Below are 17935 nucleotides of genomic sequence, written 5' to 3' on the forward strand. Positions count from 1 at the left end.
CCTTCCTTTGTACTGCTGCTTTTGCTTGTGCTATTTCAATGACATTGCAACCCTTGTAAAGGCTGGACATTCACCTTCCACCATGCAGATACCGTATATACTGCGTATAGAGTGTATGAGTGGTGACAAGCTACTAACAGTGACTATGGCTGATCATTTGACCTATCTGGCAAATTTACCGGAGAGTCATAAGTGGCCGCTGCATGCACAAGGAGAATGGCTCTCCTGGAAATCAACTCTTTTCTCATCAATTGACTTGAATTCTGAGAAAGAGGTTGACATAGCTAAAATAAGGAAGTGTACACTTAATTATGTACACCATAATTGTGTAATTATGTACACCCATTTTCAACATTTTAAACTGAGTGCGCGCAACTGTAATCGTATTGAGCAGTTTTAAACTTTATTAAGACAATAGTCATGTAGGAGAAATAATACTTTTTCTGAATACTCAAAAGGGTACTCTAGTGATTTAGACTGTAAGATATAGGGACTTGCAAGACACTTTTTTTTTTAAATAGTCAAATTCTTTCTAAGAGATTCTGATTTTTATATCTTCGTGTGGGTTCTCTAGTACAAGAGATCGATGAATCATCTGAAATGTGTAAAATTGGTGGAGTGCCCCTTTGACTGAGCAGTTTTCATTCGGAGGTACCAGAAGTCACAGTTTAATTGGACGACATTTGAAACGCTTCTGTTTGACTCAAGACAAGGACATGTCAAAGGCAAGAGGCAAAAAAAAGCAAGGAAAAGGTGGCCCCATCTTAGCTGAGTTGAGATGAAAGTGGCCACTCTGCAGACACTGGAGCCGATGCTAAGTGCAGTCCTGTTCAATAAGTGTGCGGGTGTGGGTGCTGGAATCTTGCCCCCATGTCACTTTCAGCCCTGCAATCTGCTTTGACGATTAGCTCCTGTCGAGCAGCTCCAGCACTGCCCATTAGCACAGAGACACAACAGCAGTGGCACTGACAAATGCAGTTTGCTGTCAGAGAATTAAAGATCTGGAATATAGCTGCCATCTAGACAGATATGTTTGGAACACAGGCTAGGCAGTTTTTGCCAAATGTCATTTGACTCTGGCCAGAGTTAAATTCCTGTCCATCTGTTACACGTTTAATGAGTTACACAAAATCCAGGTCCAAGTTTACAGGACCACCAGCTAGCAGGCACCGTTCTGTAACAATGGCATATCTGTCAGTCATTTTCACCAAATGTTCATATAGAGGTCTCCTCTGCAGCACTCCCAACTGCCAAATTACTTAAGACGGAGGTAGTAGATGATGTATGAGCATGAGCCAGCAATTGATCGATGAGTCGGCATACCTCTCTAACCCCTTTCGTGGCTGGCATCTCTGCAGTCCCTCAGCCTTTACCCATTCCCATGCCTGCCCATACATTGCCCCTCCCCCCTTCCTGTTACTTTTTTTTCGGGGGGGTTCTATTTGGTTCATTTTTGCTGTCCCTTCCTGTCTTCCCTTCCAGAAAGTGATGCACACTCGCAAAAGACATTCTGAGCTGTACCATGAGCTCAACCACTCGTCCAAGTTCCACACCATAGACAGGTATAGCAGGGACGCAGCCATGTCCACATTCAAGGTAAGACCATTGCCCCAAAGCAGGATGGGAACCCATTGTACCCATGCACCTCCAATGACCTTCACACTTTGTCACTGTCCCTGAAACCCCACCCTGTTTACACTGAAGGATTGACACTGGACAACACTGAAAAATAGTCATGTTCTTCACGTGGTCAGCACTGGTTAAATATCATTAGCACTGCCAGTGACATTGCATTTACTCTTTAATGGAGCTTTCAGGCAACTATAGTCATAAATATTCTGAGCAGAACACCCTGTCATTTACAAACATGAGGCACTTTTGAAAGCAGTTTTATTCATTATGGTGTCTTGTTTTTTTTTCATCCAAATTGCTGCTTTAGAAATGTGGAAGCATTGCTCTAACAAGGGATCTTGAATTTAATGTGAATACTGCATATATTTGCTATGCCATTTGATTAATTCACTGTGTACTGTAAAAAAACACCTCTTCTACATCTATATCACACTGGTTAATATTCTGTTTCATGGAATCATTGTTCATGTATTCTTACCTCTTTTATGTCTGTGTCAGTGTGTGGTTTCAGTAGGGGTACGCGTGTGTGTGTGTGTGTGTGTGTGTGTGTGTGTGTGTGTGTGTGTGTGTGTGTGCGTGTCAGTAGGGTGCATGGGTGGACACCTGTGCTCATGAGACACAGATACATCTTTGAATCATGAATACAACATTAGCAGACAAAGAATACCTCCTTGCTCTGCAGTGACCTTCGGAGGGTCAGTTTCATTAAAATCTAAACACACACACACACACGCACACACACTCCCCTCATCCGCAAAGCTTCAGTGCGTACAGCCATGATGAGTAAGTCAGCCTTGATAGGTGTACTTTCCCCTGGCATCGGCGGCATGCTGTTTCACATCTAATTTACACTGCCAGTAGAGGAACAGAAGCCAGCCTGACATCTCTCATTCCCTGTGCCATGTAGCCACACACTTATTGTACACACACACACACACACACACACACGAGCACACACACACACAAACACACACACACATGCTGCCATTTCCAACTACCAGACTGGTCTTTTCCTCTTATCCTTATTTGCTTGACGTCTTGATCAAGATTCAAGATCAAGAATTGGCTGACTCCCCATTTATTAATGCCAGGCAACTATTTTATGGAGGTGAAGAAAAATGGCAGGCTGCTTGCAAAGGCATGAGCCATATATTAGAAGTCTGTGGTCCTCAACAGTTGTGCCGCAGCATGCTAATGTGCCTTGGAGGGAGCTCAGGTGTGCTTTGAGATTATGCCCGAGCGTAGAAGAAATGAAAGCCCAGCCACAAATAATAGATTTAAGCTAATTAAGACAAATCAGAACTAACATTTCCCTTAGATTCGTGACGTCACGTAAGTTAGGAAATGAAAGGACAGCAAAGATCTGGCTACGTATCCAAATCCATTATGTTAAAAGTAAGTAGGCAGTTCACTTAACTGTGAATAATTGCACGGCTAATGCTATCAGTGTCAGGCCTTTGACAGGACCCAGAAACAGAGTTCAGCTTTGACATTGTCAACATCTCACTTTGAGAGTCAGCCCCAGACATGGACATGCTGACTATACAGTAATTATGGAGATGAGAAGGATGGGTGGGTGTTTGTCTGTGACGGTGGAAGTGTGTGTCCGTACACTTGCATATTTGTGTGCCTATGTATGTTGCTGCATTTGTGTGTGTGTGTGTGTGCCTGTGCGTGTGCGTGTGCGTCCCTACTTGTCTCTTTTAATTTGTGTTTGAAATCTGTGTGTTGCACTGCCTGTGTGTGAAGCACATAAACTGTGTTTAGGAGACAATTACTGCATGAGTAATGATATAATTGTTTCATAATAACTTTAATAACCTCTCTGCTACGCCATATGACAGACACTGACAGTGATTTTCACATATATTATACAAGTGCTGCGATTTAATAGCAAACATAATTGCATTTCACTGGGATATCTTCTCATGGATGGACACCCAAAGTACTGCGGAGGCTGATATACACCCTTAACTTCACATGGCCAATTGGCTTAGGCTCTTAACAGGCACTAGTGAGCATCTCACCTTTAAATGATGAAGAGGCTTGGCCAGTTCCAGGCAATACCAAGAGAAGGCAAACCCTCACTGCCTTTTACCTGCCAAATGATGCCCCCTCCCCCTCAAGCAATGATACATCAAAATCTCATTAACCTCGCGGACTTTTGCTGGCATCTCTCTCCTTTGACGTGCCCAAACAGTATTTTAACCCACACATTACCACCTTGTAACCCCTTCTAACCACCGCGGCGGGTGTTCGTCCACCACAGGTCCCACCTCCCCCTCCACCGAGGCACAACATCGAGCCATCGCTCGTACGCAGAACGTCCCTCGTTTACAAAGAGAGTCAACGTAAGACAAGCTAAACCCTGCATAAAGCTCGTGCAGTAGAGCCCCCTCTAACTCACTCTAAAGCAGGCCGATGAGTTGACGTGTTACATGTCACTGTATGTGTCCCATAGTTTGCCACTGTTTGTTCTGCAGCTGTGTTTTCATGCTGTAGTTGTTTCCTGTGTGGTTGACTGTTGGTTAAATGCCTCCTGCTAGAGTTTGTGAAATCATAGCTTAGCAACTGTAACCATAGCCATGGCAGGCCTGTCAAGCTTTGGATTTCTTCACACGGTGGGTGATACTCTGCATTTACAGTAATGCATTTTGGGGTTCTAAGTTTTTTCAATACCAAAACTGAGGAGTGAAAGTTTAAGAACTGCCATTCATCTCCTCTATGTGAACAAGCAATTACTAACGGGTCCAGTTTATTATTGTGTATAGTAACTGAGCTTTACTATAAAAAGGCCATGTTCATGACTAGCACATTCACCGTGTGCTCTTTCCTACTGTCTGGAAGATGGTCCAGGACTGATATCCTTTAGGCTAACAACAGCAGTCCTGCTCCTTATTAGATTGGATGAAGTTTATTCTCAAATAACCTGAGATGGATTTACGTTTGCCAAACTCAACAAATACAACATAACACAAAAAGGGAAAGAAACATATCATTACATTTCTGAATATGGAAAGTAATACCAGAACTATCTAATAGATGGATCCTGGGACATGCAGCTTCAGTTTCATTTCAGCATAATATCATGTGTAAAGCCATTAAAGGCATATTTAAGTTAAGACCTTCCTTTGAAACGATTAAAAAATAGCTGAAAACATTAAAGTCAGCCCAAAACTGATTTAAATGATCTCACAATGCTATTAAAAATTGGTCTATCTGTCTTTGACATTAAAAAGCCATTGTTACTAATGTTCTGTGTGAGAACTGAAAACTTGACAGGTGTAGCAGCAGTAACTCGGGGACAGGGCTTAGCCAACAGTCAGTTCCGAATATTCGACTTCGGTCAAACATTACATATGAGCGTATATGTGACACCAAAGCATGCTGTCAAGACATTAAAATTGCATTAATATAAACAGTGTCAAACTATACATTTGCTCCATGTAGCTGCTCATCTACTTCCTGTCTCATGGTGACTGTATTCGATGAGCCTTATTGGTAGATGTGGTGGTGGTTCAATTTAGTGTATCACAGCTTCTACCCTTTATTCCTCAGTATCTATTCACTGAATGCTGGTTCCCTTCCATCAACTCCTATACAAATTCATATTGAAGTATACAAGCTGGAATCACCAAAACCAGAGAGATGAATTTGTAAGGTGGTCTGATGCAAGACCTGATTTGTCTCCCATGATAAAACATACATTCCTGAGTGATTTATTTGTTGTTGTCTCTGTTTTGGGGTTGTGGTTTCATCAGTGTTGGATACTTGATCCATACAGTCACGGTGTCCATTTCAGTGCCTGAGTTGAACCGTGTGACGTAAACACCCTAAACAAGTGATAAATGAGTTCATAAAGACAATGAGTCATCCACATCAATTCATAATCACCTCATAAACCATGATATTCCATCTATAAACAAGCTCATTGGCACTGAAAAAGTCCAAAACACGATGAACGCTGTATGGGTGCTGATGAGAGAATATCACAAAGGCTTATGTGGTCAAATGAGACCTGATCCATTTCACTTCTGTGGAAAGGTAGGATCTCTGTGGTGGCTGTGTTTAGGAGATGAGTGAATATCAGAAAATGTCTCACTTTTCTTCTTTTTTTTTTTCTTTGACTGTCACATTTTTCACATCCAATTTTCTGTGTCAGTGCAGTGGGCTTAAGGTGGTCTTTGGCATTACACGTGCCATCACAGATAGAATCCACACACTTCAATATCTTGATTTCATGCTTTTCTTGCGTTTCCTCCTCTCTCCATATAGCTCCCTCACACTCTTTTTAACCATCCGTTGCCCGGTAACTACAAATCCCTATACTTACCACACCGACAGAAATAAGTTGTCAAGTGATGACTCCGTGTTAGGCTGAAGAAATGGAAACAAAGGGAGAAGACATTACCGGAAAGATGGGGGATGCAGACACTATATATCTAGAGACTCCCTATTAACCTCAATGTAGAAAATCTCCTTGTCTGCCTTTTCTATTAGGCTGCTGAAGCTGGTGGAGCGAGTCTGGTACGCTGAGAAATAAATAGATGTACATGTTGCCCTGTTACAATTTCTGTTATTATTCAAAAACATACAGTATACGTGAACCTTAAAATTCTACTCTGCAACATGTCCAACTGTTAAACTCTGGCTAAGACAGGTCACTCGCAGCCTGTGACACAGGCATATCTCTGTGCTGGAGTCAGGCACCCATGTGCATTTCAAATGCAAAAAGATGCATACGAATACTTTTGCATTCTTTAATCCAGTGACAGAGGTCACAGTGAGATAATATTATATTCTTTGCTACTATTTTACAGTGGCCGACCTTGAATCAAACTTTTTTGAATATGCTTTATAAACACACGTTTGCCCCTGTAAAACTATTGTGAATAGAAAGCAGCTTCAGCTTCACATTCTTCACCAAGAACATATTCAAATCCTGTTCTGTTTTAAGTACAGTGCATGCTCTGGCAGAAGCCATACGGCCAACAGGGGGATGGAGTCCATTGTGTCTCCCCTAATGGAGACATGATACAGATGAAGTCAGTGGGGTTACTGAAAGACAGAGTATGCCGTGTGTATGCAACGCAGTATGTTTTAGCATTCGTGGCTGCTCTAATATTTAGCCTCTTGGTCTTTGTCATTGTGGAACAAGCCTGTTGTTCTCTATCCTCTCCACAGGGTTCCGAAGGTCATAACACAAATTTGCATGCAGTGCCCAATGATGCAGTGTCGTGCCTCTCTGTGTGTGGGATGTGTGTAAGAGAGAGACTGCATAATGGCCTGGCTGAGGCATTTTTCTAGCTTTTAAATGAGATATATTTCCATCTCATCATCTGCTCTCCTCCGCTGTGTTCTTGATTAAATGAATGTACTTGGCTTCTCTCTCCAGATAGACAGTGAGAAATTGTGGTGAACGCAGCGGGATAGAGAGACAAAGGAAACCACTATACTATACTTTGCTGCGATTTCACTCATTCTAGATCAGAGCAGGGACTGCAAGCAAATTTCAGATTATGAAAGACGTATTTGCAAGTCAATCAAAATGGTTGCAGGCGTATGTGTGTATGTGAATCCTACAACGAAATCGTAGTGGATTCAGCTATGCATGGAAATGTATTGTGGTATGGTCCAGGAGGGTTTTCTTCATTAGCCTGCGCCATAAAAGAGAGGTGAGACCTGGGGTGCTCTCTTTATGCATCCGCAGTTAACATTAGTGTCTGTTATTGACTTTTCTGCAGTTTTGAGGCCACTGGAGGGAAATTTAGCTAAGGTAATATGAATGTTTTGAGGATGACTCATGTAAAATGAAGATGTACAATTTTAAATGACAAAGACCCAATTTTGTTGATTCACTGAGGGCAATTTGCCTGCACTTGCAAACCCTGTAGGTTTTCATAGTCAATTTGCTGGCATTAAGCTAAGGGGCTTCAATTACACATTCCAGCAATAAAGCAAGCCCTCCCCTCTTCTTCCTCTTCATATTTCATTCACCCTCTCTTCATTCTCCCGGCTTGACATTTTCCTCTCTTGCTGTCTCCCTCATCTTTTCCTATTTCTCCCCCACTAAACTCAGCCCTCGGTGGCAAGTTTGCGGCATTAATTGAATAATTAATTCCTCTCATTAGCTTGTTTTTAATTATTTCCTTGCCCCCATCCCTGTGCCAAGTATAAACTCATCAACTGTTTTCATCCCTCCACATAAATTGCCCATGAAAACTGAGGTCTGGCGGAGTGTAGCTCCTGCACACTGGCTCTATCAGTGGCTCCTAATGAGGGGACGGTTAGCCCAGGCGGAACAAGCCTAACACTGGCTTCATGCACCAAGAGGCACAATACTAATTTAGCTCATTTAGTGTCCTTGCGCCAATTAAAGGGAGGTGAAAAGGGCCAAATCCGCTGGCCGGAACTGTTTTCACTATAGGAACAGTGGCCCTGGACTGCAGCGCGCTGCACTGCACAGGCCAGGGCAGCAGCGAACCAAGCCTGTGTCTGATTGCTCGTTTGTTTGCAATGTGTTGCACTAATGGAATTTATTTGCCCTACATTCTTCAGATTTGGTTCTTTTGAAGGGCCTTATTACTTGTTACACAAATTCCTTTCCTGCTAAGGGGTAAATGGTGCTAAAGACTGTTTTGCCCACTTAGTCTATTTTTGTTCCTCCCAATAAATTAAGCTGTTGCTGATTTGGCAATCTGGATTCTATCATTATCTTGATGATATAATGATACAAGCAAACAAACACATAGGAACTTTGAAATACTCCAGTTCTGGTTCAATGACTCAAAAGCCCACTGTAAGATCACAGTCATGTTCTGGTATCCACTCAATCTACTCCTGCGTTGTTTGATGTTACTTTTGTGTCCTTTACATATAAATGTGATTTAATTTTGTTTCATGTGGACCTCACACTCATGTGTATGTCTTTTCTTTGATTTACTGCTACATTTTATTGATTTCTGTTTTTGTTTCTGTTTTAATGTCCTTTGTTGGCTGACTGGGCCTTGTGTTGCATGTTTGTTCTCATGTCTCAGTTTGAATGTAGCCAGACACTCAGCAGAACCATGGGCATCCAAGTCAACAAAGGTAAAGTTAATCCACTTTCCCACAACCACCCGTCCTCCCCTCATCATCTCCCACAGACAGCCTGCCACACTACTCATTCACATCCGGACATGGTCCATGGTCCAAATGAAGGGTGGGGGGGGTTATAGAGGCACCTCAAGGGCTTTAGTGGTTCCTGCGCATAGTTATGTCCATGCTTTACTTGTATGGATTTTACCACTGAATCCCTACAAACCCTTTTCCTCATGTAGCTTTGTCATGCACCTTTTAGCATCTTCTCATAGAATCTAGCATATCTTGACTTTCACCTCTAATGTTGAGCAATTAGGCAAATGTTTCCAAGTGGGGACTGTCATTGATGTTTTCCAGTTATAGACAGACAATGTATTTGGGGGTCTTGTGGAGCTTGCATCCACATTATCTCTATTTACTGCTGCTGTGTCTGCAAAGGTATAATGTAACATATTATACTCCCATGATGCCTCTTTAAAACACTACAGGGGTGCACTATAGGTAAGTTTCTAAAATGGATGACATTGCTCGGGTATGATATGAAAATTATGTGGGTCTTGACAAATACAGTCACTTCCATCGTGAAAGGTGAATTATTTAATCACATTTGACACTTTGAATGCTGCTGAGGCAGGAATATCAAGGACCTCATAATGTGACTGAAACGGTCCAGAAAAGAAATTCTGTCATGTGTTGCTATAAAGTCAGCCTATTGCAGGTGGTTGGTAATGATCATCCTGTCTCCCAACCTATTTCAAGATGTATCTATTTTGTCTATGCAGCTCAAAAATGGTAACACTGCAATATAAAAAAAATACTGCATACAAGTAAAAATTCTTACTCACTGCAAACACCTATTTATTATATGCAGGATAGTTTTTTCTAAAAAAAATCCTTACAGAACGACTAAATGCTAGAAAGAATGATTTATTAACCTAAGGAGAGCCATGCAAGAAACTATGCCACCAAAAAATTCGAACCTTGGACAACAAACACTTAAGATGCCGATACAAAATACGACAAGCAATGCCACGGCTAATATTAGCAATGTTGCTAACGAGGACGAGAACGAAGCTAGTGCCAGATCACCCTCAATCAGCGATCTACGGGGCTCTATTCATTCACTGAAGGAAGATTTCACCAAACAATGTCGTCATGCTGGAAGCAATTAATGGCATTAAAGGAGATTTAGCTCCTTCACAGATTCACACATGAAGAGGATTGGGGAAGCAGAGGAGAGAGTCTCACAGGCTGAGGAAGATATAACTGCTCTCAAAACAACAAGTTGAGCGACTGGAGGGGACGGTGAAGATGTTAATTCACAAAATCCAAGATCAAGAAGACCGTGGACAACGATCCAACTTGAGACTTGTCGGTCTCCCTGAGAAACCCGCATGCCCATTTACTGTATGTGCACCTCTTGGAAAACTGGCTTCCTAACGTACTGTCATGTATGACAGATTGTCATGAAGTGACTTAACTTTGGAGACTGGGAGAAGACACTGTGAGCAGCCAGAAAACTTAGGGAAGTGTGTTATTAAAATCAACGAGTCAGCTTCTTTCCAGATCTGTCAGCTGAAACTCGCCAGTGTCAACGGCAGCTCGATCAAGTTAAGGCCCGGTTTCGGTCCATGGAAATCAGCTACGTAATGCTCTACCCAGCTCAACTGGTTATCACACACAACGATCAGCCTATGATCTTCAGGTCTGTCCCAGGGGAAGAGGACTATCTCCGGATGATACAAACAGCAGCAGGAGGAACTTCATGATTCGAGAGCTGAAACTAATACTATAGCAGATGCTGTTACCTTTTACCTTTCTTTTTGACTCTCCTTATTCCATCTCAGGTGTAAAGGTATGACTGGGAACCATTATGGTGGCAGATAAAAGACTTAAGTAAGAGACAATATGTTGAGTTGCGGTCTATTTGTTTATGTTAGCGAGTCTGTAAAACAATATGTCAGTGTTAAGAACACGTTGCTCCTCGTGGTGTGGATCAAACGTCCTACATAGCCAGAGTTAAATGTTGTTGGTGTTGTTTGCCTGCACCACGTTTGTGTAAGTGCATGAGGGGTTCTGGGTAAGTGGTTAAGATATCTCTGCTTTTTGTTTTGTCTAAAGTTTTTTTTCTTTTTTTTTACCTCATTATCCTTTTTTGGTCATGCTATTCAAATCTATAAACAAAACAACAAATGAAACTGTAACTATTATCACCAACTATTTGTTGTTTTAAATCTAGATTGCACCAGTACCCTGATTTTGTCAAATTTCTAGAGGGAAATATAGATGAAAAGCTCTCCTTAAACACAAACCAACCCGGCGTTTAATAAAATGTGAGGCATTCAAGGCTTATATAAGGGGCCACATAGTTATAATAAATACAAATCTAAAGTTCATTATTTACAAATAGACATTCTGGAACACAAAGTCAGGGATTTGGAACAGCAACTTTACTCCAGAGATATCAAAGAAAAATGACAGGAGCTTCTCCTATTGAAATCTCAATATAAACAGCTAACTACCGAAAGAATAGTTTCCAATTTGTTGTGGTTAAAGCAATCATATTATGACTGGGGAGAAAAAGCTGGCACACTGCTAGCATGGAGAATTAAAAAGATACATACAAGTACAGCTATCAATTCGATTAAATTAGAAGATGGAAAAAAAACCTAGTAGACCCAGTTGAAATTAACACCGCTTTCACAAAATATCATGAGAATCCAAATAAATCTGATTATCCAGATAGCTCAGAAGAACAAAATGAGGTTTTGAATCAACTTCAATTCACAATTTTAACTGATGAGGCTAAAACCAATCTTGATAAAAAAATGATGCATTGAAGAATTAGATGAGTTGAAGGATATGAACAGTGGTAAGGCACCTGGGCCAGATGGCTTACTTGTGGAAATATATACGAAGTTGTCAGGGAAACTGCTGTCTTACCTCCTTTAAGTGTTTAATGAATCGTATCAAAAGGAATACTACCCCAATCCTTAAGAATTGCAGTAATTCTGCCAATCTCCCACAGAAAGAACATCTTATCGTCCCATATCCTTAATGTCATGTGATTTCAAAATATAATGCAAGGCCCTGAAAAGGCGAATAGAAAAAGTCATCCCTCACTTGATCTCTAACGATCATAATGGATTTGTGCAGGGCCGATAAGAATTCCATAACACACGCAGATTGTTAAATGTATTATAGACTAAACAAGATGCCAGAGACCATGCGATGATAGCGATCCTGTCATTAGATACCGAAAAGGCTTTTGAGAGAATTGAGTGGGGATACCTTTTTGGATTTGGAGAGATACCTCATATGGATTCAATTATTATATACCGAACCGGTGGCAGAAATTAAAACAAACATTCACAGTTCAAAACCTATTAATCTATGTCGATCTCATCATCATTATCATTTATTTGAACTGTATATTTGTTCAACCAATTATGCTCACAATTCTACATGTATAGAAATATATTAAATACTTTATTACGTTTACTGATTTATCTATTAGGTGCCTTTTTTAGCGAGAATGTTGTTGTTATTGTCTGTCCATATGTTTTAAAAGCCAAAAATATGTTTATATTACTATAGTCAACAGTTTTGTAGTTGGTGGAGATCACATTAGTTCATATGAACTACTTTATACTACAGACTGTCGACTAGAGTTAAATAAATAAGCTGTAGAAATGGTTTTCATCTCCACCAAGTAGTGAACTTTAAACATTTTCATTCAAAAACCAAAACATTTCTGTTTGTGTCTTTCTCTACACACACGTCAAGACCCAAACACAAAAAGTTCAATCCTAAAATCAAACAATGGAAAACAAAGGTCCAGTTTGTAGGGTCAATATTAGCTGTGTCGTTAGAGCCACTATCAGGAATCAATCTGGGACTGGCATTCTGCTGTTGCTGGGGTCACCACCCACATAGAAGCAAGATACCATACGTGTAAAACAAAGGAGACAAACATGAAGATAACACTGTAGAGGTACAGCCGGGGACGGGCAAGGTTTCAGTGTTTAAGTCAGGGGTGAAACATGCAGTCACCAATGTCCACTTTATATCCTAGCGTTAAGTATTTAGTGTGTTGTCTTAACACACACACAGTGCAGCGTAAAATCAATACTGCTGATAGTGTAGATTACGTGTGCTAATAACCCGATTAGACTATCCTCTTTCAACATTATTTAGAAAACATGAGCTTTAAAGCCTAGAGCACGGCAGAGCAGATTCCCTGTTACAGCATTTAGAATCAGCACACTGTACGCCCACATGCTGTCCTGTCTGTTATCCCTCTTTACAGTAGTAGTAGCTATTAGTGGTGCGCAGCATGTAGAATCTTTTCCATTGATCCCGTCCTTGCTTCCTCATACAGTTTCAGTTTTCCTCCAAGCTTTTGCAGGTCCGGCTGTTAAAAATACCTCCTGTTCCAAAACAGTGCCATAATGTGTGTAGGACCATACTCTGTTTGAAAATGTATGAACATGAGCTTTCTGTTCATGTGTGCATGATGTGAGTGTGTACACGTGTTATATTAGAGAGAAAAAGGGAGGGAGGGAGGGAGTGAGAGAGAGTTGCTGAGGGGGGATGAGAGATGGAGACAGAAAGAAAGAGAGAGAGAAAGGGTGAAGTAGGACGAAGCAACAACTGTCTCATCACTTGCTGAAGGAGAGGGAACAATACTACAGTATTGTCTCAGGGCAGAGTTGTCAGTGACTGTCATCCTCCTACTTCCTTTCTCTCTCTTTCCATCCTTCGCTCTCCCCCCTCCGCCCAACCCACACCCTTCTTGTCTTCTCCCTCCCATTTCATCACCACAGAGGGAAAAACGATGGAGCATTTCGTCTGCCGAAGGTGAAAAGAACTCGTCGAGTGTAAGTAGAGGGGTTTCTGGCAGAGAGTGAGGGAAGGAATGAAGGATGAGATGGGGTTTGGGGGCAAGGAGGGAATGAGGGCAGGCAGAGATGGCAGAAGGGAATGGATAGACACACACACAGTGGCAGCACAATCGCGTTAGCCTAGTCTCCCAGGGATAACGTTGGGCTTAACTGCAGCATTACCCACACTCCTGCATCACAAAATGTTCCTTCGCCAGCATTTAGCATGCAAATTGGCTCCCAGATTATGCCTTTTGTATTCATTTTACCAACTGTCAGGCTGTAATGCTGGGAGAATGATAATCAGGCAAATATTGCCCCCTAGCGCTCGGGCGACAATCATCACACTGCAAAGGGGGATGGGAGTGCTGTGCTACTGCAGATCAATGGGTTCTGTGTGTGTATGTGGGTGTGCTCTCAAATACACTTTTCACAGAACTTATGTTCTGATATATAGAGCTGAAGAGTGTTCATAGTATAAATGTTCAGCTACCTGAAACCCAAAGGCTCTGCTGCTGCAGCACGGCCCATCATTTTTGTGGACAGCACCACGAGAAGTCTTGTCCCCCTCTCTTTTTTTGGTCTTTTTATGTTTTTCTCCACCAAAAATCATCTGGGCGAGCGATCCATCGTGTCTTTTCCCAGCTCGCATCTGAGAAATCATTATCTCCATGAGATAACAAGTCCGATTTGAATAATGACCCTTATCTGATGCGTAATGCTACCCCTAATTCTGTTTTAAAGCTAACACCCAGTTTTCAGTATTTGTGAGGTTGAAAAACTTCTAAGAAATGGCTATGAGTGTTGTGCCTTTCTGCGTGTGTAGAAATTTGAAAATGTTGGAGTTATGATCAATGGTGTCCAGGTAACCAAGTTGAATCACTTAATGTTGGGAATGAAGTACAACTTGTACAAAAACTGGCCGATATTGGCATTTTTATGGTAAAACCAAAATATCAAGCCTCAAATACATTCCTTTGTCATAGAGGTTTGATAACGACATATTAGGAATCATTGCCAGATATATTATATGTATATATATCGGCCGGATAACGATATCGGAAATCAGTTCACCCTTAAAGTCTTTAATATTCGCTCACTGGGTGGATGTTGAAAACCGTTATTTGTGGTAGTACTGCAATTAATCGTCCTTTTTTCCCCCGAAGAAGATTAAAGCAAACCTGAGCTGCTTTCAGACATGTGCTAAAATCCAGAGATTTTGCTGAGCTTTTCCCGAAGGGCTGTTTGCGAGAACACAAATGTCTGCTTATATTAATCCAGACATTTTTCTGGAACATTTTCTGTCAGCCCCCAATTGACATTTCCAGAGAATGTGAACCCATGCGAGAACACGGCATGAAAGTCTCCAGAAGATATACGGTGAGCAAGGAGGTGCTCTAAGGCGCCGCCCCCCACCTGAATGCTTCAGAAATGTTCCTGCTGCGCTCTTCAGGTGTGAACGGCAACCTGCCATTTTCCATAGTTCATGTCTGAAAACAGCTCCGGGGATTTGTTCAGAATCTTAGAAGGAGGACATAGCTCTAACTGAGGCTGTGTATCTTTTTCCAGTTTTGTGTGGCCCTCTCAGCCGCAGCTAACTTCAACTGCCCTTTTCTTTGTCCTCCCTCTCCATCAGGACAAGTCAACCCCAGAGATCCAGAGCTCCTGGGACGGCTTCAAGACCATGACCCCCGAGCTGTCCATCGTGCCTGGGGAGCAGAAGGACCGCATGGAGCTGCACAATAAGAACTGGGACTCGTCCTCTGCTAACACACCCGACTCGTCCGAGGGAGACTTCCAGACTGAAGTGTGAAGACAAATAGATGTACACACTCACTTGAATACACACTCTCATCCTGAGCTGCGGTACAGATGCACACCGAGATACTGAACCTCTGAAAAGCTATACATAAGTACAGGATTTTTGACAAAGACCTCACACACAGTGCTCCCCGTCTCCTGCAGTGTGCTCTGTCGGATCCCAAACTGTGTTTGTTTACTTCTGCAGTGGACAGACATGGAAAGAAGACTGTTCTACTCTACAGTATATTTTCGCAAAGACCATTGAAAAGAAAGAACAGGAGCTTGGCACGTCTGGGATGGAGGAAGATTTTTAAATGAACTATAAAAAAAAAAAAAAAGTATATGAAAAAGTTATTTCTGAGAAAAATGTCTTGATTTTATTCTGGAGAAAAAAAAGAAAATCTCTGTCAATTGTTTGAGGATTTTCGGGGGGGGGGGTAAAAAAAAGAAAAATAATATTTCTGCACTGTTCAGTTCATTTATAGCGAGAGGAAGAAAATCTCACTGAGGTTCTCACATTGGTAGCCCCCCCAGGCACCCTGCTTTCATTCCTTTCCCTTTCCTTTCTAATTGGTGAAGACACCATTCAATCTCTTAGACTTTCCTTTTTTTTTCTTTTCATCATTACAGATGGATAGGGGATGGGGGACAGGGAAAGAGCTGCTCATTGATTTGCCATCCTCTGCTTTTTTCAGGTTCCAGTTCAACAATCCCATCCATCTATTCCTCTCATCTTCGTAAAGATTGTATCCCCCCTTATTTTGTGTATTTTCTAAACATGTCCTCCCCTATGGTTTGGAAATTTGAATAAGAAAAGATATTACGATTAAAACAAATAACTACTGGGTTGTGTTCTATGTTCTGAAGACAGTCCGACTGTTCAGGAAGAATATATTTATTTTCAGACTGGTTGGGGTTTTTATCTGGATCTTTTTTCTTTTTTTTCCTGTGAGAATTTACCCATGTGGAACTTATAAAAAAAAGGACTTAGGACACACACAGCACATGAATGTGAGCTTGCTTTCTGGGGTAATGTGAGCCGCATGTCATCCAACCATAAGGGAAAAGAAGGATAGTGATCGTCATGCAGATTCTCCCATCTCCTTCTTTTTCCCCCCACAGCTTGGAGATAAAGGCATTTAAAGACTCCATCATCTGAATCAATTTCAGCCATCACCAATCACAGGGATGCCAGAAAAAGATGATATCTCAGTCATTGTCAGCCCAAATGGAATCTGTGGTGGCTCTGTGTAGAATCTCTCATTCCTCAAAAACACATCACTTGCAGTGAACTATTGATCACTTTAGCAGATAACTTTTTTTCTTCTTTTCCCGGGAACTTAAAACTAAACATGGCTTCCTTTGCCTTCCGTCTACCGCCTCCTTTCTCCTTCTCTGATGCTCATTCTGCCCACCCTGCATCCCATTACATGGGAAGCACGAAATCTTGATGTAAGCAGCGAAGCCAGTTGTATAATACCCTGTTCACATGGAAGCCTCTCTGTGTGATTGCATCTTGTGAGCACAGCAACTGCCGAAAGAGAGAGCAAAATAAAATGACAGCGGGAGTCACAGAGGTTGTAAGGTTACAAGGTGACAGACTGATAGGGAAAAAAACAGCTGGTGGTGATGTTTCTTGCTTGATATTCTACATCAGTACTTCAGTCGCTGCAAGAGGAGAACCAGTTTCCTGCTGTTGCTACTGTAGCACATCAGTCCTCCACACTCAGTGTGCAGGATGAATTCAAAAGATCAAAATCCAATCACTTTTTATTTACATAGAACATTTTATTAAAGTTTTGTTTTGCGTGATCGATAATAAAGGCACAAGTTGTAGTAACGGCACGAATAAAAATGAAGGGCAATGGTGAAATACAAGGCACTATCAATCTATGTGCAAAAATGTAAAACAGAAATCAGACGTTTGGTTTTCTAAAAGTGTCAATGGAGGGGGAATGTGATTGAGAGAAGCCTGTTCCAAAGCTTTGGGGGCAATAACACAAAGGCGCAATCTCCCGTAACCATCAGCCTTGATCATGGAATATTCAAAAACAGCTGTTCAGTGGATCCAAGATGCCTAGTTTTGAAGTGGGGGCAGAGAAGTTCTCAAATGTACAGGGGTGTCAATCCATTTTGGTTTGGTTTTTTTACACAAAAGAACCTGGAATTTGATCATGTTTTTGACAGGTAGCTAGTGCTGGTCTAATGCTATCTCTTTTTTATCACTGCAGGCAAGACAAGACAAGTCGGTTCATTTTTGTCATGTTCCTCAGCTGAAGACAGGTTGGTGTAGTGTTTAACACTGACACCTCACAGAAGGGTTCTGGTTTCACATCCCGGTTCTATCTAACCAGGGCCTTTCTGTGTGGAGTTTGCATGTTCTCCCTGTGTATACGTTGGTTCTCTCTGGATACTCTATCTTCCTCCCACACTCCAAAAACATGCAGATTGGGGTTAGATAGATTTGAGACTAAATTGACCATAGGTGTAAATGTGACAGTGAATGGTTGTGTGTCTCTGTATGTTGGCCCTGCGAT

The 17935-nt window shown here is 41.6% G+C and overlaps 1 protein-coding gene across 11 annotated transcripts in view; it reads left to right on the forward strand.

Moving 5' to 3' along the window:
* adgrb2 (adhesion G protein-coupled receptor B2) overlaps nucleotides 1–16243 on the forward strand; it is a 222167-nt gene extending 205924 nt beyond the window's left edge. For 7 of the 11 annotated variants that reach the window (XM_047330049.1, XM_047330050.1, XM_047330055.1 and 4 more), the window contains 2 exons: nucleotides 1483–1596; nucleotides 15232–16243. In XM_047330049.1, the coding sequence (XP_047186005.1) occupies nucleotides 1483–1596; nucleotides 15232–15408 (291 nt within the window). In that variant the 3' untranslated portion in view covers nucleotides 15409–16243. Of the gene's footprint in view, nucleotides 1–1482; nucleotides 1597–3901; nucleotides 8722–13538; nucleotides 13593–15231 lie in introns of all 11 variants that reach the window. The other 4 variants (XM_047330052.1, XR_007030318.1, XM_047330051.1 and 1 more) reach the window with 4 other exon arrangements.
* Nucleotides 16244–17935: the final 1692 nt, after the last annotated feature.

This window comes from Scophthalmus maximus, chromosome 22 (genome assembly GCF_022379125.1).
Source record: "Scophthalmus maximus strain ysfricsl-2021 chromosome 22, ASM2237912v1, whole genome shotgun sequence".
Taxonomy (NCBI): Eukaryota; Metazoa; Chordata; class Actinopteri; order Pleuronectiformes; family Scophthalmidae; genus Scophthalmus; species Scophthalmus maximus.